The 22,395-nt window shown below is 47.2% G+C and overlaps 2 protein-coding genes across 2 annotated transcripts in view; both read right to left on the bottom strand.

Moving 5' to 3' along the window:
- Positions 1–4,200: 4,200 nt before the first annotated feature.
- LOC149365351 (iripin-2-like) lies at positions 4,201–5,409 on the bottom strand. Its single transcript, XM_089581642.1, has one exon. It carries the CDS (start codon positions 5,407–5,409, stop codon positions 4,201–4,203), a length of 1,209 nt encoding a protein of 402 aa, XP_089437768.1.
- Positions 5,410–10,616: 5,207 nt separating this feature from the next.
- Positions 10,617–22,395, bottom strand: part of LOC149365350 (neprilysin-1-like) — a 39,234-nt gene continuing 27,455 nt past the window's right edge. The window contains exons 14-20 of the mRNA XM_089581524.1: positions 20,895–20,946; positions 20,690–20,757; positions 19,092–19,222; positions 18,029–18,094; positions 16,929–17,024; positions 14,736–14,812; positions 10,617–10,722 (exon numbers count right to left, since the gene is read on the bottom strand). Of these exons, the coding sequence (XP_089437650.1) occupies positions 10,617–10,722; positions 14,736–14,812; positions 16,929–17,024; positions 18,029–18,094; positions 19,092–19,222; positions 20,690–20,757; positions 20,895–20,946 (596 nt within the window). The remainder of the gene's footprint in view (positions 10,723–14,735; positions 14,813–16,928; positions 17,025–18,028; positions 18,095–19,091; positions 19,223–20,689; positions 20,758–20,894; positions 20,947–22,395) is intronic.

The following is a 22,395-nucleotide window of genomic DNA, read 5'->3' as shown; positions in this document are numbered from 1 at the left end:
CAATGAGAAGAGAAAACGCTTATTTTTGTATCAAGAAGGGGTTTCTCGGGGCCACGCCTGCAGCCATGGTCGGGGCTCAAGATAGTGGCGCGAGCCGAATTGCCATGGCAACACGGCGGCCACGCGGCCTTGGCGAGCGGGCGCTGCTTCTAAAGACGCAAGCCCGGGAAAGGGACAGGATAGCTCGAATTGAGGGAAACGGCAAAAATATCTGCCTCTCCCGTAACCGAGAGTAGAGCAAGCATGAAATGTTTACGGGCATAACACATTGGTTGTAGTTGGTACAAAATCTTGAAATGGGTCTAGTGTTCAACACACCACACCACACTCTTCTTGTTGCGTCGAAGCGATCGCCTGCAATAGTGCGGGCTTAGGTAGGCAGACGCGAACTGTGGCGGCCTTGCCGCTTTCGGGAGCGGCCGCATAATCATGGCGTTGTCGGCAGGGGCGAGCAGTCTTCTGCTGTGGCGTATCACTAGCAAAGTGATCACTTTCCGCAAGACCCTTCCTACCTCTCCTTTCATCAGGCTTCATTGTTCGGCTTAAGCAGCTGTGACGGTGGCGGCAATGAAATGCAGGACGATGCAGAAGCGTACGCGGACCCGACTAGACGCAGGCCTGACAAGAATGTGTATGCAGCGCGTTCGAATACTCCGCGAGCGTGTATACATCTGCCTGCCAACGCTTTGATCGAATGTAATTTGAACGAACTTTTCTAAATGAAACTGATTAGCCTCGTCAGCGAGCCTTTCATTCATAGGACTCTTTCTTGTAATCTTTTCTTACAGAAATTTCAACAGTTAGGGAGTAGACAGCCAGTAGACTGTCTGTAACATTTCTAAACCATTTTGTAAAAACTCCGAAGCGTACAGGTTTGACACTTCAGGCCTTGAAAAAATAACCAGATAGGAAAAATAGACGACGACCAAGCATGTGGAACAGCTGCCCCCATGTTGTCGTCTTTCAACCTGCCGTTGGTTTTCGTTCTTCGTCGCAGCCATAGCCTAATGATTACTGAGGATCTCTCGTACCCCACATGTAAGCGCTGGGCGGTAATCCCGGCGGGGCTCAGAATTTACAGTTCTCTCTAAAATACAACGGTTCGTTGCCTCATAGTGTATTTAACTGTATATAACAGGTCGTTCGTTTTGCTTAGCTTTTATAGCTTATAGATTTTTTTTTGCAATTTCAATGCTCACTACTGGAAGTGACTACGCAGTCGACCTCGCGCAATATAATAGGTTCTGCATCGTTTCAAACGCATAACACTTAGTCCTGATTATGCTTTATTTTGACAGATTTAGTTACCCCTCGGAGCTAACGTCGTAGAATTTCACCAGTACAGATACACGAATTTATTAATCCCTCTCCCCTGCGCCGACTTGTAGCGGTGTGCGACATATAGTACGTAGAGTTATGTGCGAACTGTTTTAGAAAAGAAAAACGTGCGAAAGGGTACGCCTTATGCAACGATGCCAGTTCCATCCCAGAAAATACTGTCTTTCACCGACTTTCGACGAAGTCTTATGTATGCCGTACCGACCGTTCAGGGCGTACTTGATCTCTCGCAGGACGTCGTAGATTGCCTCAAGCCCGCGCACGACTGGGATCTTTTTACGTCAACTATACTGCCTTCATGCGGAGGCGTGGCTTCAAGATGAACGTTTCCGAGGGAATCATCGTCGTGCAGGCCGAGGGCGCCCTGTCGTCCGCTCGGGCCCTTATCACCTCGTCGTCCGACGCCTCGTCTCCGCCACGGCTTGCGCCATTAGCGCGTCCCCCTGCCTTTCTCCAACCCTCCGGTGTCTCCGGTGCGGTCGGCGACGTCGCTGCTGGAGCAGATGTACTACATCCTGAGTCTGCCCGAGAGGCCAGACGTGCTGACCGAAGATGACGTTAGCGTCGTCACCACCACGCCCAAGGCAGAGCACCCCGAGGAAGTCAATAAAGAACCGAAAACCCGGCCAAGGCTTTTGCGCTTCGCTCCAGCGGGGGCTGCGGCTGCGTCTTGAGACTGCTTCCTAGCTCTTAACGCCAATCTCCCAATGTCTACAGTGCTTGCTATGGTATACAATACTGCCTGCGTCATAGCAAGTTTTGCTATGTTGCTCTATAGATAACAAACTGCGAACGTACTGAAAGTCAGTAGCGCCACAGTGCGGTAACAAGTAAAGGTGACACGAGGACTACCCCTCCGGTGGCGAAACCAGTGTGCTCATTTCGAATCGCGTATAGTGCGCGTGCGCTGTGCAAGCTTCATCGGCTTTGATTCCTGACTTCTTTCTTTGTAGCTCCAGTCTTCTAAATGTCTCCAGTGAGCTGATACGTCGCTAAACAGGCACATAACCCGAGTCGCCTGCCTGGAACCGGTCTTCAGTTTCTCAGCTCGATGATATTTCCACACCGGCAGTATAACGCTTTTATCGTCATGTTCACTGTGCGAGTGCTAAATATCAAAATTTTCACTTCTAGGTATGCCAACATAATCGGCTGCCGACGATGTTTTTCAAGGTTTGTAATTCTGGATTGATTAGCTGGCAGCAAGTCGCTTAGAGATGTGGTGTCGCCGTCCCATGCGTCATAAATATTTCCGACATTCAACCACCAATATAAATATTGCCACTTAGTGATGACTACAGCATTTCTTCAGTTTTCCATTATATTTCAAGCGCAAAATACTTTGCCGAACGAGACGGCGAGAAATGCAGATATGAACAGTAAACATCAAATAAATGGATTCTGCCCTAAATCTGCGAGATTTCTGGCTTTCGATGAATTGAGTGCATCCTTACTGACGAGGCAGCTGTTGAGAACTAGTCAGTATTTAAGATTCACCGCAAAGCGGCGATTTATAAGTCACGCTACACAACTGTTATTAAGCATCGTAACTAGCTGCAGTTAAATTTATTCGTCGTTACACACAATCTTGTAATTCCACGTAACGCACGTTTCTTTCCAACGATTCGTCGACTTTTTTTTTTTTTGCGTCTGCAAACATCGGACTCTGTCTAAGTGGCTAATAGATGCCGCAAAAGGTCAGTGATTATGGCGCTCCACTGCTGTCGTGAAAGACGCGGGTTCGACCCCAGCCGCGAGGATCGCATATTCATGGAGGCGAAATTCGAGAGACCCGTGTACTGTGCGATGTCTAGTGCACGTTAAAGAACCCCAGGTGGTCAAAATTATCTGGAGCCTTCCACTAAGGCGTCCCTCATAGCCTGAATCGCTTTTAAACGTTAAACGCTATAAACCCTCAACTGTTATTTCTAGCTTTTAACCACCTGGTGTTAACTGAAAGTGACCTTTTTGACATTATAACGCGGTTATCTGTAGCTAGGGCCCAATTAAAAACTGTCCTCAGTGTCTGTTAAGTGATTCTGGGCCCCAGACAAATGATTTCTCCAGTCGCCGAACTAAAGAAAACTCGTACACGAATTCACCACCAATTTGGAGTACCTCATTGCGGAATGATTGTGCATGGCATTGTAGCGTGCAAACGATGTTTCTGAACTTTGTTCCTAGTGATGTCACCACTAACTCAGAAACAAATCCTTCTGCCATGAACGAGCCGGATGGCCAAGTGCAGAAAGTTCTCATTGTATTCGTTTTTAAACTGCAACAAACAAAAAGGACAAAATAATGATTGTAATTGTAGTAATTTGATGTAATGACTGAAAATTAACGAAATGCACCAGCTACCTAGCCAGAAGGCAATTCTGAATTCAGTGGACAGTCACTGTGCTACCATCATAGAAACAAGACGAATAAGTAAAATTTCTCATGCGTCAGTGAAAGAATATATCACAGGAAATGGAAAACAACACGTTATCACATACAAGCGTTAGTTTTCTACGCGTCTATTGGCTATAAACCTGGCACAAGCGTTCAGTCAAAAGCATTATGAGCATTGCAATCTTTCCTGCCATCATTCCACTAAATGCTCTTGGGCACAGCATTAGACTGGGAGAACACAAAGCGGTCATTTATTTCAGAATTAAGAATCACACATCGTCGTCACTTTAAGGGGAACAGCGCGCAAGAAGTTTATTCTAAATTCGCTCGTTTAGCCAAAGTGTCGTCATTTGAAAGAACACGTGGGCCTCTGCTAGTGAACTGAAGGTAGAGGCGCCTAACAACTCCAAACCATGTTCGAAGCAATATAGAGAACAGTTATAACGCCTGCAAATTGAGGCTGGTCACTTAGAGGTTCGTGACGGCCCCTACAAATAGAGCGCGATTGCCGATACTGTCCCAAATGAAAAACAAGAAAGGATGATCAGCACGAAAGATTGTGGCTGGTGTACGATAAGATGGCGCACGGCTGTTCGACAAACGAACTGATGTGAATGCAGCCGCCATGGTTCCTTCTTCGTTTACTTCGAGCATGGCCTTGTGTCTGAGGTCGGACACCATAAGATCATTCAAGGGGCTGATTCCCGATAAATCTGCTCTGTTGTCAAACGCGCTTTCAAGGCCGAGCTTGCGGAGTGAGGTCACCAGGTCGTAGTCGGTCTCAAGCTTGAACTTCGGGAGCAGAAGAAGGACGTCCTGAACCACGAGGTCATTGACCAGCTTTTCCACGACTTCAACTGTAAGGAGAGACTCCACATTCGAAAGCCCTGTCATACTGTTGGGAAGCACAATGATCATGCTGAACCTGTCTCCCGCATAAGGAATTGACAAGACACTGGCCCCTACATCCTCTGCGTAAACGTATGAGAATTTCCGGCGAACTGACATGGTCGGGACTTTGACCTCCTCTGTACCGTGGTTGTAGAAGGGCATCGGCTTCGTTTCCCCAGCTGGGAACTTTTTCCGCCAAGTCCCCTTGAAGTAGACAGCGTTGATGAGGTACACCACGCTGTTCATTGGCAGTGCGTCTTCCAGGAGTTCGGGAATTTTTCCCTTCGTCTTGTCTCTGAACCATTCGTTGATTCTGCCGGTCACCTTTGAGCCGTCCTGAAGGAAGTCTACCGCGCGTACCTGCGCGTGGAAGTACTGGGCCACCTCGCGTTCGTACTGATCCAGGATTTCGGCGCCCTGCTTAATAAGAACCATGCTGACTATGTCCAGAGTGGCGTTCCGAGATTGGACCTCGACGAGCGACTTGCAGGCGGACAACAAAGCGTTCCTGTCGACGAGCCCGGCTTTAGCGAGTCCGAGAACGGAGGAGAGCTCCGAAAGAGTCTTGTCCCGGGCGCCGGTATATAGGAGCCCCAGGGTGATGCTGACGCTCGCTGGCGAAAACAATACGTTCTGGCCTTTCTTCGCGGAACGGAGTTCCCTGAACAAGGATAGCCCGAAAGCGTTGGTGGCCCTCGCGTGCTGGAGAGTCGCATCTTGCGCACAGGTGGACACCACAAAGGCTGTGCAGAGCACAATGACCATTGACGCTACGCGAGTGGCCATTTCTAGAGACCTCTTCTCTGATGAGGTTCACGTTGGTAAATATATTGTCACGTTGTAGTGACGGCAGTCCAGCGGTCAGGAATACACCAACAAGACTTGGAAACGAAGCTCTTTATTTGGGCTGACTTGCGCCCTCAAAAGAACTGAATCACTCGGCGGCGGCGTAAGCAACAAACGTGCTCGTCAGTCGTCGAACTATGAATGCCCGCCGCTCGCGGCATCGCTCAATTTAAAGCCGGCAAAGAAACTTCCAGATAGCAGGACAAGATCATCTACAGTAATCTGGAAAAACCTAGATGCAGCCTTTCATGGCTGCGATCAATCGAGATTAGACTGGTCGCTTCTCGCGTCACGAACAAAAATGATAACAGCCCTTTCCTGCAGCCTTGAGCGTGAACGAACAAACACTACAATGATACGTGGCATTACCCCCCTTCCAAAGAAGCATCGTCTCGATGCTTTAAAATGAAATTAAACACGGAGAATGCTTCGAGAACTTAGAGTCCTTTAGGGTTCCTAATAAGGTGTAAGGGCAGCGGTAAAAGCTTCAAGTCTGGCCGTGTCGTCGTCGTCGTCGCTGCTGCGTCGTATTTGTCGTCGTCGTCGTAGGGGTCGTCGTCGTCGTAGGGGTCGTCGTCGTCGTAGGGGTCGTCGTCGTCGTAGGGGTCGTCGTTGTCGTAGGGGTCGTCGTTGTCGTAGGGGTCGTCGTTGTCGTAGGGGTCGTCGTTGTCGTAGGGGTCGTCGTTGTCGTAGGGGTCGTCGTTGTCGTAGGGGTCGTCGTTGTCGTAGGGGTCGTCGTTGTCGTAGGGTTCGTCGTCGTCGTAGGGGGCATGGTCTTCTGTTTTTGTCGATGGAGGATCTTAGTTCTTGCGCTCAGAAGCAACCTCACCTCCAGAGGCTGCTTTATTCTGTTTAACCTTCGGGGGCTGGGGGAGCGTCCACGCACTGCGTAGCCTCGGTTAGGAGATACTTAGCGCGGTGACGATGGCGACGGAGAACGCGATAGGCGGCTCGGCGATGAGTATCCTTCCCGACGCAGAAAATCCTCGATTTCGGCTCGTCGCTGGCCGGGTCGGGGTCGTGGGGCGTCGTAAGAGAACCCTCGGATGCCCATTCTCCTGTATGGGTAGTACCGGAGAATGTGACCGGCTTCTCCGCAGTGGAAGCATTGTGGGCGGCGCTGGTCGGGTGTTCTCCACTCGACGCATTTCCTCGGCCGTGTACGACGCTCGTAGGACGGGCGAGTTGGGGCGAGAGGGCGACGCTCCAGCGCAGCTGGCTAAGGCCGATAGGGGCTTGGGTCCCATCGTCGAGGTACAGGACGGCGCACTGCTGCGGCGTAAGTCATGGCCGGAGGCTCCAGAGGCTGCGTGGTAGACTGGAGTCAGGTCTTCCGGCGAATAACTCAAAGGGCTGGCGTCACGGCTTGTAGGGGGTGTCCGGTACATGGAAGGCTACCCCGCACCTCCACCAGATGTCACGTTGTAGTGACGGCAGTCCAGCGGTCAGGAATACACCAACAAGACTTGGAAACGAAGCTCTTTATTTGGGCTGACTTGCGCCCTCAAAAGAACTGAATCACTCGGCGGCGGCGTAAGCAACAAACGTGCTCGTCAGTCGTCGAACTATGAATGCCCGCCGCTCGCGGCATCGCTCAATTTAAAGCCGGCAAAGAAACTTCCAGATAGCAGGACAAGATCATCTACAGTAATCTGGAAAAACCTAGATGCAGCCTTTCATGGCTGCGATCAATCGAGATTAGACTGGTCGCTTCTCGCGTCACGAACAAAAATGATAACAGCCCTTTCCTGCAGCCTTGAGCGTGAACGAACAAACACTACAATGATACGTGGCAATATCAGCAAGCCGACTTCCATTGGTCCTCTTATCGCAGCCCCCGACGACCGTCACTTGGAAAGCATGCATTGAGAATACATGAAAGAAGCCCTTATCGCCATTATCAGTGACCGATGAAATACCTCGCTGCGTCAGTTGGAGTGCTACCGATGAGAGTTGTCCTCCCTTCATTGTTTCGTTTTGCCGTTATCTAGTAGTGTGCTTCCCGAACGTCTGATTTCAGGAAGTACGAGTTCGACACCCAGCTTGCAGTCGGTTCCGCAACCGTAAAGTTCCCCGTTCTCGTCGATATCCCGCACTTGCAGTGGCCGGTACAAGCCCCACAGGTCGGTGAGCCATTACATCACCAGCCTGACTATGTCCACTGGAGTACAAAGGCCTTTCCCTTATCTCTCCGGTTAACCGTGTCCTGTGTCAGCCGCGGCCAGATTATCCCCGCAAAGTTCTTAATCTTATTCGGCCACCTAGCTTTCTGCCACCCCTACTAAGCTTGCTTTGTCTTGGAATCCAGTTCGTTACCCTTAACGACCGTCCATTACCTTGCCTTCGCTTTACATGTCCTACCGAAGCCCATTTCTTCTTCTTGGTTTCTAACAGGATATCATTAACCTACATTTGTTCCCTGGCCCACTCTGCCTTCTCCCTTTCTCTTAACGCAGCACCTGCCATTTTCCTCACCATAACTGGCCGCGTTGACCTCAATTTAAGTCGAACCCTTTTCGTTAGCCTCCACGTTTTTGCCCCATGGGTGAGAACCGGTTATATACAGCTGTTATATACTTTTACTTTTAGATATGCTGGTAAACTGGTTTCATATTCTGAAAATACCGGCCAAATTCTCTCTACCCCATTGTAATTATTGTAGTTACATCACTTTCGCCGTCCGGACCAGTGGTCACTGCTTGCCTAGGAAGCAGAGATGGCGTAGAGGTAGAGCATCCGCCTCGCATGCAAGAGGATTGTGGTTTGAATCCCGGTGTCACGCAGTTTTCTACCGGATAAATAAAGAAAAAAAAATTGGCGGAGGCTTAGCTTTGGTTAAGCCTGGTAGGTTGCGAAAGCGAGCGCAGCGCCTCTAACGGAAGGAACGCGGCGCGCCGCGTCTAAAGGTCACGCGTGGCTACCGGCCGCCGCTGCGCGACGACTCGATTTGGTAGCCCTTCTCTCACCCTGGTATGACGTCATAGGTCATCTAAAGGTCAAACGTGACTACCAGCCAAAGCCGTTCTTGGGAGTAGTATTTCTTTCGCAATAAAATGGGCGTGTCGATAGAATTGCATAACCAGGCTTGGAGTGCGGCCTGATCTCAATGGCCAGGGCCGAAAACGCGCTCCCTCACAAGCAAGAATTTGGCCACTCTGTTGTAGTACTTGGCCACAACGTCCTCTATGAATACACCAATAAGCCTTCGGCTCTCAGTCCCCAGCGGCCGCTTAACAAGTGACCAAGGTGGTGGTAAAACTTGTTACGTGGCAGAGTGAAAAGTTCAAAAAAAAAAAACAAATTACGCTTGCAGACAGTCGCTTCCATTCGCTGGGAGAAGTAACTGAATTCGTGCGCAAAGGTACAGCGGCAGCAACGCCGTGCGAATCGTACAAATTAACAACGTGGTTTCATCGTGCGGAAACTTTCCTCTTGTGCCCACTGGTGACTTTAATGTTAGCACGTTTTGAGACGCATGGTTGCAGATTTGAATCCACACAGCCTAGACTGTGTCTCCTTCCTGGCTGTGCTTGATAACGATGATGATCCGGTCCTGTATGATAGGTCCCGGAAAATAAACTTAAACGGTTACATCCGCTGTGCTTACTTTACATTTTACTTCACAAGCCATCAGGAAGCACACTGTATCGTAGAATAAGCTTATGAGCGGCAGATATTTTCTACAAGGCAATAAAACAGTCACAAAGTGAGCTCTGATTATTGTATCTAGCGCATACACACACAATAAACACAGTTTTACAGACAAAATGTTAAAAAATTCACCGGTGACAGCCGGCGAATTAAACGCAAGTAGGGGAAGAAATCATGGCAGTATTATAGTGAAAGCTTTTTATGGGAGGTCAATACATGACAGCGATTGTTTAACCTATGTTATGGCCAGTACGAGGGAAAATATGCAGCGCTGAGTATTAAGCAATCCGCAACACCCTTGAAAGGAATTAAGACGGAATATTTTACGCCTACGCTCCAAAATAACCACGTGAAGGTTACATTTAATTTGAGAGATTCAGATAAGAAGCCAGAAATAAGTATATGAATAGACAAGAACTGCATAATGATTTCATGTGTTCCTAACGTAACGCTCCAAATTAGTGTTTCCAGCACAGCGTCAGTATGCGGAGTGCTATGGAGAACTCCACTCGCAATACTTGGCAACCTATTACAAAAAATGGTTTGTTTTAAGAAAAGCGCACGTTTGCGCAGCATCTTTAAAGTAAAAAAGAAAAGCACGCCCGGTCTAAAATTCGTTTTTTCTTGAGTATCTAATGGCAGATGTGCACAGTCGTAATGTTGCCAACAGCTAACTGGCTCGAGTAGCACCGAACTGCGAATCATTGTGCACAGCAGTGACAAAGGAGGGTTAATTATATATCGCATATCTATGTTCGCGGCAGCACATTTTCTCCTGCGCATAAAAAGGTAAAGTTTCCAACACTTTACACAGGACTTCCTCATCATGTGGTTCTTTTTTAGCCCACCTCTTCAAAGCTAGAGAGATAAAAACTGCAGCTTGCAAAAGTGTGGAAAGACAAGCTTTCAGTGATTCATTGTTGACGACAATGGAGCAAAAGGTATCAGCAAAAAGCACATGAGAGCGAACAACGCTCTGCTTTGAAATCGGGAACTTCGTTTTGTGTTATTGTCAAGGAGGGGGGAGGGGGGGGGGCAGTTGCTGAATGTCATGCACCCGTATGCACATACAAGATCCTCTATGTGCTAATCCCGCTCCTGGCCCTAATCTCGTTTTGGTCAATGAGTTTCATAAAAATTTTTTTAACGCCCTTCGTTCTTCCTCACATGAATCATCCAGAAAATAGCTCAACACAACATCGGGATGCTTTCGAAAGTACTGGCTCAAAACTCTTAGAACAAGCAAAGCCTGTACTTGTTTGTTGAGAAAATCCTTTATTATTGAATAGCTAGTCGTAAGCTAAACTGCTCCTATATTAGGAGGTTCCTGCGGGCAGTTGCTTCATTATCGAGAAAGGTTATACACTGCGCAAAAGGTCGAAGACAGAAGGGAAAGAAACGAACGGGACGGCATGGGCACAGACTGCCAACTGTATTCAAAGAAGCGAAAGCACAGGCTATTTAAGAGGGGGAAACAAGACTTATGGCACTAACTGCTACCACAGGAGGCATCGTTCAGCGTGTGGCAAACGCATTCCACTTCCTTTTTTGCAGCTGAAGGCAGCAGAGAACTGCTCCAAATTCTTCAGGGGAATGTTGACTCTGGAAACAGGTAAACAGAAAAGATTATTTCACCAATGTATAAAAATGGCCACAATTAGGAAACTTTGCAGGACACTAAGAAAAACCTGATGCCGTGCATTGCTTTGAAAACTTGACCGTTTCTTTGCCTTCAGCGAATTTTTCGGTGCAGTGTCTTCACGCATGTTTGTTCTTGTACGCTCGACGCAGTCGCTTATGTCGTTCATGACATCGTTGTGTAAAAGGAACGAGATTGCGTTGAGGAAGTAAACTACTCCAAAAAATAGACTGTGAACCTAGGTTTTCGCGAGGGAAGTGCTGCCTGAAGCGAAAGAAATAGTATGAAGTAGTGTAACGCTAATTCTTGTGCAAAATAAAAATAATTTTTTTGCTCACCGTCCCAAGTAACTCCTAGCAGGACATATATTGCAGAAAAGGTAGGGCATATTCTGTCACGGACTACGGATCATTTTTTGCGTGACAGCAGAAATGGGACGATGACATAAGATAAGAATAAAACAATACTCTCAATCTTTTGTTTCTCTTATTATATGGCCGTGGCGCTTCAGCTGTTACAAAAAATATGACCCAGAACCATCGATCTCAGTTCCAGCTCTACGTCAGAGATAGTACTACCGTTAAGAGGACCACAAGGCTGAATAACGTAAGATAAAAGCGCCTTATTCTTCTGACACCTGCAAGATACCCTGACTCAAGGAGAGGAATTACCAGTAAAAAAAACTCTAAAAATATGGATCCGAAGCACTATGTTCACACACCGTGTGCGAGCTTAACGACGATGTTTTTCTGGCCATGATCATGAAAGCTGTAGATCAGCGTCACTTCTTTTACAGGCATTCTTTGCTGTTTGAGTAGTTAGGCAGCACTGCCTGGGCCTCATTTTTGGGCTGTCATTTCGCTTCAACGCGTTGTACCTGTGTGTCTCGTTTGCATAGAAAGCGCAGTTCCATTTAATGAAATGACGCTGATTTAGCAGTGTACTCCGATAAGCGAAGAGACAACAATGTCGACTTCTCGGGAGACCAAGCAAAGTTCCAAAAAATGCCCCAAAAGTAACAAAACAAAACGAATGCATTAAGAGCGTGTGCTGACTTGTAATAAATGTTTGTCGGAACTCGCAGATTCACATAAGAAGCTCATGCCATTGCAAAAAAAGGGAGAAGTTGGAGTGGATGAGATTCTTCGGCACACTCTACACTGACATTTTGAAGACGGTAGCTGTAGCATTAGCTTTCTTCAATTTCTTCAGACTATCTTTGTCTCTGTACACTCGTCGCCATAAAAATCTAATACTTGAATGGCAGTAATTCGGATAATTAGCGCTAGCAACTGCTGCACTTGCTTTGAATCCTGCTGCCTCACATGAATGCGTCAATATAGTGGTTATGTTTTGGGAGAGTCGCAACGTGTACATGACGGTGCTAGAATTGTGTTAGCACGGACTTGACCATACTGTCGTGTAGCGCGTTTGCAGGCACCGTTCCGAGAGCGTTCATTTGTTCGACCCGCCACTGATTTCTTCATCCGGTCTTCCGCATACGTGCAACTTTCCGAGCACGACGCCCCATCATGGCTGCATACCTGGCGCTTGCGCAAGGCGAATGATGGGACACGTTGCCGGTGCAGGCTTTAGCGTAAATTCTACGGCTGCTATAGCGTAGGCGGGCAGGCGGCCGTTCCATCCAGTTCTTTCAATATGTTTTGTTATCAGGCGCTTGAAAGGAACTTGGCGGTATTTCGCTGCTGCCCCGAGCCCCACTTGGTGACGGCGTAGATAACGCGAGGTGCTAGGCATGAGCTATGTGCATGCGGTGGTCATGTGATCGCGGATGCTCGATTTTGACAGCGGCATACCTAGACGCGTAGGCGAGAAAACTTCGCTACACGAGTCATCCACCCTGTTTATAATTCTCGTAGGCCATTTTGTTTACGGCATTAGCGCAATTACTGTAGATTGCAAGTGTGTCTTGTATAGCAACCCTTAAAAGTGTACCGATCTGTAATTTCTAGTAAAGACCAGAAGTCACACTTTATGCTACCTAATATGCAATGAGCGATCGATTCCCTTTTGTGACCACAGAGAAGGTGTATTGTCTCAAAAAGTGTATTGTAAAACAGTATGCCCGCAGGATTTTCGTCTTCGACGTCTAAAAATATCGCGTGGGTTTTCACGTGCACTTCTTTCTCTCTCCTTTTTTAAACCAAGTCTCTCTGCTGGCCGGCATCTTTAACACCCATTCTTCACTGTGCAGTAAGACTTAGCTACAGCAAATAAGCCTCAATGTGCTGCGAAATAAAATAAAATAGCACCTTTTCTTTACAAACGGATTTTCCTCAACTTTACATGTAAGGTGACATCAAGTTTTTTACAACATGCGACAACAGTTGTTCTGCTAGGCCTGGTTTTTTTTTATTGAAGGGGCAGTGTATTTATGATCAACTGCAAATACCAACTGGCCACTGGCGCAGCTTCATACCGACCGTAGATGAAAGTCATTCCTTTTTCGTGAAAATTAAATTTGAGATAGCTTGAGATTTTGAACCAAATAATGACCGTCGTTTTAAAGCTTCAGTAGGCTACTGACAAGATATACTGATATATTTTCTTTTCAAAAGATAAAGCGGATAAAGACACAAAATTTCAAATCCTAACAAACTATTTGCCTATACAAAGCTGATTCTTTGACCAGTTGGTTGCGCATGTTGGCCATCGTATTACAGAGTGAAAAGATGAAGCCATGATAAAGGGACCACAAATAGCGCTAACGATACAGACAGCACACGTCTTCAGGGATGACCTTTGCACCTGTGTAAAATAAAAGGCTCCTAATTAGGATAAAGCGCTTGCGATAAGACAAACCATGAAACGGGGACCTGTAAAAGCACGTTGAAAAATGCGCTACGTGTTAGAAATGATATGAAATTATTGAAGAAGGTGTTATTAGACAGAGGGCCAACAAACAGCACTAACCAGACAGCGCACGTCCGGAGGCCGATGTCCAATGCGTGCCTTGTCTGAGGACATGCACTACCTGTTACATTAGCGCTGTGTTGTCTCTGTCTTATAATTTCGTTCATTAACGCCTTCGTTGATTCGCCTTGTTTGCTCAACGCATAATGATGCCTTCTAGCAACTTTCACTTGGATGCCTAGAGCAGAGCACTATATCTCATAATGTTTAATACCGGAATGCGAGCAATTTCTACAGCCCTGTCTACGCAGACATCAACACACAGTGATATGACATCGAAGGTGAGCAAAAATTTTGGTGTTTCAATGCCCGACTAACAACCAGTGTTTTCACCGTCATGAGAAGCCCCCTCCCTCCCATACCTCTTCAATTAACCCTGTCCTGAGCCAGTTACGGCCACCTTACCCCCTCGAGCAGCCGTTGGTCTGCTCGAGGGGGTTGCCGCAGCCGTTGGTCTGCCCGCTAGTCTACGTGACAAAACACCACATTGGTGCTGGCATTATTTAGTGAGGGGTAGGCCCTTCGTCAAGCCTTCTATAGACTTATTGGCGGCGCTTTTGACATCTCTGTGATGCTAACGAAAGGTGAACTGACTTGACCTACCCATATCTGACAACAAACAACATGCAAATAATTATTCGCGCGGCTCTGTGCCACACAAAAGCACCACAACACAAACTCTTACAACCGTTCACCGGGTTCGAAATAATCAATAGTATTGAATGTATTTCTGAGGTTCTGTTATATATTTATATATAGTTTATATTTGATTTTCAAGTACTTTCACGATTGATCAATGATTCCTGCCTGTAATCTTTGGAGACAGCTCATGGGACACCGGTAAAGTCGCTTCAGTGCGGGACCCATATTCTCTGCATTATGTAGTACACACAGCCTTGTTACATCCGAACGCAATAACTCTGATCGGACTTCAGTTATCTGACCCGGTGCTTGTAACTGCGTCCTTCTTCAAGAGAAAATAGCAAGAAAGCTTATAGACAAAAAGGCAGTCTGAACGTTACCTACTCTGCCATATACTGACCTGTACTTGTTGGGACTATGGACATGCCCCGTGATCTTCTCCACTGTGTGTGCCGGCCGTGAGTTTTCGCACCACACCTGTGTAGTGGTCATTGATGTCTCATTTGGAAACGGTAGATCACTGAGGAACATGAAATTGTTCAAGCAGGGGATAACTATTCCAATAATTGAGTGAGACCGCAAAACAGAAAGAGACCGCAAAAGAGAGACCGCAAAACAGAAAGAAAATTCTTATTGGAAGCAGGCTTGAATCCAAACGAAAGCAGAATACACCGGAACGCTTAATTCCAATAGGTATTGGCAATGCGGCAGCCTAGAAGCTGTTGATGTCTTTGCCTGTACTGACTCGAGGGGTTTGTGGGACCCAAGTTGCTCTTCTCGAGCTCTTCCCTTGCACCACCTGCCATATCTGGCATGTGGTGCAATCTGCCATATCTGCCATATCTGGCATACCTACCTTACAGTCACGATGATTTATAGGACGACTTAAATTTCTTTTCACGATGTATCATAAGTCCCTGAAATTCAACGGACGACCGTACATTCAACTATACCTGCCACGCGCATCAAGACACCGTCGCGCTCACAATTTGCTGCCTTTCCACGCACGCATTAATTTATTTAGAAATTCCTTTTTTCCTCGTACAGTTAGTCAGTGGAACGATCTGCCGGCTGAAATTTTTTCCACTGACAATTTTGACCAAGCGCTACTTATGTATTTTGTAACGTAATGTTCTTTCTGTGTCATTTTCCCGTCTTTTCATTCAGTTGTGTTTTTTACGTGTTTTTTCTGCGCAGTAGCGCATACAAGAGCATTTTGTTCTGATTATGCGAAGGTCGTTATAGTGCAAAATTGAAATGAGAACTTGTTCATTTTTGTTCACTTTTTGCTGCTCTCCCCCCCCCCCCCCCCCCCCTACATGTCAAACACAAGAGAATAACTTATCACTTGATGTTAATGAAATGAAAATGTTGCACACATGCCCACCTGCTTAATCTCCTTGAGACCGCAGTACTTGTAAATAAATAAATAAATAAAAAGCTGCCACCTCCATAGCTCCACCTGCCAGCTATGGCAGGTGAAGGTTTCACACTGACGCACCTGGCCTGGTGACGTCACTTCTCTGCAGTCAGTGTGATTCTCCTGTCTGGGGACGTGACGCCCCTCCAGACGAAAGGATTTCTCCAATGTGGTGACGTCACTGATGACATCACTGCCCGCTAGCCAATCAGGATTTTTCTAGAGGACGCCGTACGGGCGCCGCGTTTTCGTTCGAGTGAGGGTTTTATACTACCGCATAAAATTTTAAGCACATTTCGGTACAGGCTGGCGGCAGCCACCACCGTGGGGCAATGCCTGCCCGGTTGTGTGGAAGAGAGGCAGGGCGGACTGACGCCAGATAGGCGAGGTGGCGAGAGAAAAAAACGTGCAAAAAAAAAAGTACCGAGTTATAAAGCCGAAACTAGAAATGCGGTCAACCTACTCGAGATGAAAATAACCTTCAGCCTCAGCGTAATGGGACCAGTAATGCACAAGGACACAGTTCTTTGCTCTCACTGCTGCAAGCTCATTCATTCATTCATTCATTCATTCATTCTGTCTCAAGTTCCAATTTTGTGTAGCAATCTTTGATTCATTCATTTACTCATTCTTTCAAGAGAAACACTGAGACCCGTAATAGCAAAGGAACTATAAAGGACGCCGGCCTTCTGTGCCATTGCTAGTAAACAATTCCCTTTTCGTTATGAGACAAAGGTGGAGCTGTTGCGACACATATGCGACAATACCATCTGCACTTTAACGCCAACCATTCCCTTAATATCAATAGTTAAGATTGTACTTCAGTGAATGTCCCTGTTGGGACAGACGTGCGCGCGTAACCATCTGTGGCTGCTTGCCTATTCCGAGGAAAACAGAGACAGATCTCACTCTGAAGTTACAGTGCTTTGTTTTCACGCGAAAATTTTCTCCTATAATTAGCAGGGGCTGCTTATCTAGTACATCAACGTAGCGCGCTGGACGGTACAAAAAACTGACAGACAGAGCGCCAATCGGCGCTGCATCGGGGCCTGTTGTTGCGCTCTTGTCCCGTGTTTCGTGTTTTATTGCGTTATGCGTGAACCAACCACCCTAGCAATATTCCTTATTGCTCGTTAGATATATATTCAGCATAATGATAAAGTAAGCTCTTACCAGTGCGAAAGATATGAAGAAAAGCTGATCGCGGTTGAAGTTCTCCAGGCCGGGAAGAGTGACTTCTTCAAAGTCGGGCACGAGCGACTGGTGCGTCTGCAGGTTTGAAACGACTCATTTGTATTGGTTGGGGGAAAAAAAAAGCACCAAACAAGCGTGTTATTCTTGCACACCAGCAACAAAAAGAAGAGAGGGTAGAGAATTGGAATACGACTTGCGAGCGAAAACAACAAAAGAACTATTACCCGCCGCGACGGCTAAATGGTTGGGGCGCTCGGCTACTAACCGTAGTGTCCGAGTTAGAGCCCGGCCGCGGCGGCCGCGTTCTGATGGAGGCGAAAGGCAAAAGGGGCATGTGCGTGCTGCGATATTAGTTCCCGTTAAATATTTCAAGGTGGTCTCAACTGCGGCACCTCTTTCTCTCTTCCTTCTTTCGCTCCCAACTTCCTCACTCGCGGCGTGGTTCAGGTCTGCACCAAGAAGTGAGACAGTTACTGCGCCATTTCATTTCCACAGAAACCACTAGTAATGCTAAGTTGGAAATTGTTTGTCCCATTTCTTAACTAAATCACCCACCTGGAGAGAACGTACATAATTTGGAACGAATGAGTTCTTTAAAATGTATTCCATATGCCTTTTTTGATTTCTTATTTTTAGTGTTTCGGCAAGTAGGCACCGACGCACTTTTGCATACTTTAGATTAAGCGGCAATACCAATACTGATCATACGGCGAAAATGACATGCTATGCATAAGGGCAAGAATCGCTGACTTACAGGTAGACTTCACGGCAGTTTGTGGTTGGTGCGTGATCATGTTGGGGAAATAACACGGACACAGGACGTAAGACACAAAACTTCGTACGTCCTATGTACGCGCCGTTTTCTCAACATTACAAAAAGGGCAGAGATATTGACAGACTGCAGTTGCTTCTGGTTGTAGCAAGCCTTCAGTAAGCTAGAATGGAAGGAGTTTTGTTGTTTTTTGTGAGATTAATATCGAACGCTCAAAAAAAAAACGAAACGTCAAAATTTTTTGCGGCACTCTACATCATGCATAGTCGCATTAAAAATTATGTAGGCTAAAAATTCTTTCACTCACGTAATACGCCGCACGAATGCCAGCGTTGTCGGCGATGTTCTCTCCGAGTGTGGCGACTCCATTCAGCTGCAAATAGCATAAAAAATTAATGGATCCAAGATTATAAGCTTACGGCATTAATAAGAAAAAAGCTGACCGGCATCAGCGGTCGAGAGGTCTGGAGTGGTAAGACTATATCGACATTGCAAAAGCAACTGCCCGGTTGGGCTCCTCATAGGCCCGTTTAATCATCTATACCCTCACATGCATACTCAGCCTACTTACACCTATGCTCTTCAGTTCGATTGCGTTCCCGGTACACTTCACAGACCCTAGGGCCGGCTTCCACGAAGCTAATAGTCTAGTTCTTAGTGTTGGCTTATTCGCCATCTTAAACCCTCCCTTGGTTTTGAGGCAACGAAAGGCGCATAAGTGGCCTACAGGGTCAGGTGAACGCCTCAATCGTGCTTTGAGGGACGAGTGGGTGGGGTTCACCACACCACCTCCTCGGTGAGGTGGAGTAGATCTCGAAGTAGATCACTGTGACTAACGGATTTCTCACCTAGCGCGTACTTATCTACTTGTGTGTTTGCTCTGCAAGATATCACGTTGGTATATTTGAACGTTCTTTTCTGTATCTTTTGTTTTTCGTATTTGCTGCAGTGCAAGCGTTCGTTTTAGTGTCAAGCCTGTTGATGCTTTTTTTCCTTTCGTTCTTTATGTATGCGTCAGGTGAAATGCACCTACAGATTGTTAAAAGTTGAATCTGTTAACCTCCCCTTCCTTTGTAATGCCTTACAAGGCGCTGTGAATAATGAATAAATATTAAAGTGAGGCAGTTATGCGTCTTTCCTTTCTTCAAGACGAACGGAGGGTTTCGGCTGGTAAACTTGAACTGTTCTTGAACTGCTTATACTGAAGGGCTCGTAAAAAGATATAACAGCTTTCATTTTTACAGATTTTGGTGCATGAGCGGGGTGACCAGGTATGTATTCAACTTTAAGGCGGTACTGCAGAAGAGCTTCCTGGTGATGCAGGCTTTCTGTAAAAAAAAAGAAAGCAGAAATAAACAACATAAACTTGCCGACATGTTGACGACAGGGTCGACGATGCTCCCGTACTGTTTTTTGAAGCAGTCTCGCTTCCGTTCGTACTCTTTTCGTGTGTAGTTGGTCCACCAGTTAACGAGACGTCCGACGGCGTCGTATTCGAATCCTGTAGGGAATATGAACACTCGCACTTGAAGGTCGACAGATGTGTTGTCCTGCGTTACTCAACCCAAACATAAATGAAAAGCATTGCTGTGAACGGGACAGAAATACAACTGAAGCATTATCGACAACGTCAACATGGGCAACTAGCAGTATTTTCTTCTTCCTGCAATCATTATGTCACTACTGGTGACTTCGTCATCATGAGTCATGCTATGTGCCTTTATGCAAAGGTCCCCTTCTACTGACATCAAACTACTCGTGTGCAGCTCCAGTCTCGACCACGCTAGATGAGCAAGTTTCGAGATTCATGGTACAGCAAATTTCCTGGCTCTTCGAATTCAATCTGTGGTACCAGTATAGACTATCACATATCTCTTTTCGTCAATACGCGTCCTGCGAACGTCCATTCTCCAGCCTGCAGTCCAACTCCCATTTTCCTAATATACAGTCAATAAGTCCATGCTTTGGACTACTGGAGTTACGTTGAGTGTACCAGAAGGCCTGAGTTTGTCATAAATAAAAAATGCTTGGGTGATTATGCTTCACATAAACATGTTTATCCAGCGCAGGTAGTGTTTACTTTTGCGATTTACAGCTGTGCGATTTGTGAATTTGCGTTCGGTGAATTTGCGATTGCTCCTGGTTTTCGTTTCGAGGCATGCTCGCGGTGACGTCGCGGCCGTGGGGGTCACGTGGGCTAATGGGTGGGCTCCGTTGGAGTTGCTGTAGAGCGAAGCAGATACTGTTGCGGACCACGTGGGCGGCACAGTCACGTGACGCGCTTTCTCAGGTGACATCACAGCGCTGGTCGTCAGGTGGCAAGACTGCTTACATGATCAGCTGTGCAACTACGCCGAAGCCGGTAGGTACAATGAGAATGACCTATAAACAGCTGCGCTGTAAACAAAAAGAACCTTTCCTTGCGTTTCCTGGTCTGAACAGAGTGCTGGAGACAGCAGACGCGTACGAAGACTGCAGTTGCTGATGCGTGCTGGCACAGAGCTTATACTATCTGAGAGCGATCTAAATTTACGCAGCTGGGGACGGAACATTAATAATTACTAACAGCCCATGCCGTGTTATAAAGAAGAGAGCGTGAGAAGGGAAGCGGAGGAGTAGGGACGGCGGCAGCACGAAGGAAGGGTGCTCGGCGGCGATATACGGCATCATATACACCATCAGAGTAGCGCCTTTTCGCTGATGAAGTCATCGCTGAGGTAGCCTGTACATCCCTCGCCAGAGATTGCGCCAAAGTAACGCGCTCTAAACGCTCTGGCGGTTCGCCTGAGGCGACGCTCGTCGGCGGCGGAGCGCTATACGCGACGCCCAAATGGAAACCCGGAGCCGCCCCAGTTCGGCACAGCGTGTTATGTGCGCAATCGCCTGCGGTTCAGTACCGCAGAAGCTGCGCTCAAAAATCGCCCTTTATATGTTTATAGCTGCCGCGTTCTTCGAAATGTTCTCTCACCTTGGTCGTCGTAGGCATGCGAGATTTCGTGACCCATCACCATTCCAATCGCACCCAAATTGATAAACCTGTTGGTGAGAGTCCACACAAAGGAACCTTAGAATACACGCCGCATTTCCACTTCAGTATTGTGCGTAAACTAGCGGTGTCCTTCGAGAATAGTACGTTGATAACTGTTAATAAGAGTAAAATCAGCTTAACTTACGACGGCAAGCCAGGCTGGAAGTACAACCCTCTTAGTATACCCGCCGAAATAACTGAAAAGAAAAACACAGATGCACCGAGGTCAATAAAAACCGAAATGTCGCTGCAGGAAATGTAACTGTTAAGTACGCGGGTAAGAAAGACACCTAACTGCTGGCCCCTGGGGACCTGCTACTAACTGTAAAAGCCTTCGCGCATGACTGCCGCTATGACACTGTGGCGTCAGCGCTGTAGTGGCTTTATTCCGAAAGTTTCAGCTTATGCTTTGCGTCATTTAAATTACAACAGAATCTTTAATGAAGAGATCTGCCAAAGCGCGATCTTTGATCCAGATCCCGAGGAGGCAATCGCACATGCTTGCAAGTCTTCTGCGCATGCGCAGATAGCAAGCGGGGACCAGGTGCCAGCGAACTTGCAACGGACCTGCGGCTGGCACAGCTCTGTCTCCACGTAAGCTGGTCACTGTAGGGGCCGCAAATGACGCTATGCTGAACTCTCTAATATCGCAGCAAAGTTTCACGCTTTGCTAGCGAGCTTTGCGTCTGAAGATAAAAAAAAATATATTCAATTTGTGATTTTCAAGAAATATAGGCGGCGCCGCAGTTGAGCCACTACGTCAGCCGTAAAGAGCAGGCCGTCTGTGATCAGCCTGGTTGCATTGGCAAGTTTCCTTCATTGCACGATTGTCTCACGCTTTTTCACTAAATGTGAGTGCCTTTTTTGCGCTAAGCACTTTGCATTAGTCATTAGTCAGTGTGAAGCACAGAACTGATAAAAAATTACATATCGTCAACCTGTGTTGGCAAACGTCCGCCGTGCAAGCACAACCGCATACGACCGTCGCCCGCCTTCTGGTCGTTGTTAACGATGCCACGACTGCCAGGGCTGAGTTTCTACACGGCGAGGAAGTAATAAAAATTCAAGGACGACCCCCTTTTGCTGCTACATTGTCATAGACAAGCAAGGATTTGCGAAATCATTGCATAACCTGGCATAAAGCTGTAAACTAAAATGGTTTGCAATGGCTTCGTTTTCGACCGTCGTGTGCTTAGATTTCAATTCAGCTAGCTTAATCCTGATCGCTTCATTCGAACAAGCAACGCCCTTGTATGTACATACATACATTCGTGTGCAGACTTGTTTAGAGCGCCGGATCGGCGTGCTGCGGAACGGACCGTAGCGCGCAAGACCTGTGATAAAGGGCACTGTGCTCGTTCTTTGCTTTCATTCTGTGCAGGTTCGCTTCAGCGCAAGCACCGATCGTGAAAACCAGCACCTGTTGTAAAATTTATTTTTGTTTCCTCTGCAGAGGACCGCTCAATGGCTCTGACATAAACCTGCTCACGTCTGTATACGTTGCGGCGTGAACCCGATACCACGGCCGCTCAATGGAGAGCGCACCAAGTGCGCCTCCATTGAGCGGCCGTGCCGATACAGTCTAGGTGGGACGCGCCCTCGACAGCGGGATGGCGAGGGTAGTTAACGTGGGTTACTATTCCTGC

This window comes from Amblyomma mixtum, chromosome 1, assembly GCF_055824585.1.
Source record: "Amblyomma mixtum isolate Tamu chromosome 1, ASM5582458v1, whole genome shotgun sequence".
Lineage (NCBI taxonomy): Eukaryota > Metazoa > Arthropoda > Arachnida > Ixodida > Ixodidae > Amblyomma > Amblyomma mixtum.
This window is presented reverse-complemented; position numbering and strand designations above follow the sequence as displayed.

Excerpts from the sequence above, each read along its gene's own strand:
- LOC149365351 (XM_089581642.1), bottom strand. The coding sequence starts at position 5,409 with ATGGCCACTCGCGTAGCGTCAATGGTCATTGTGCTCTGCACAGCCTTT.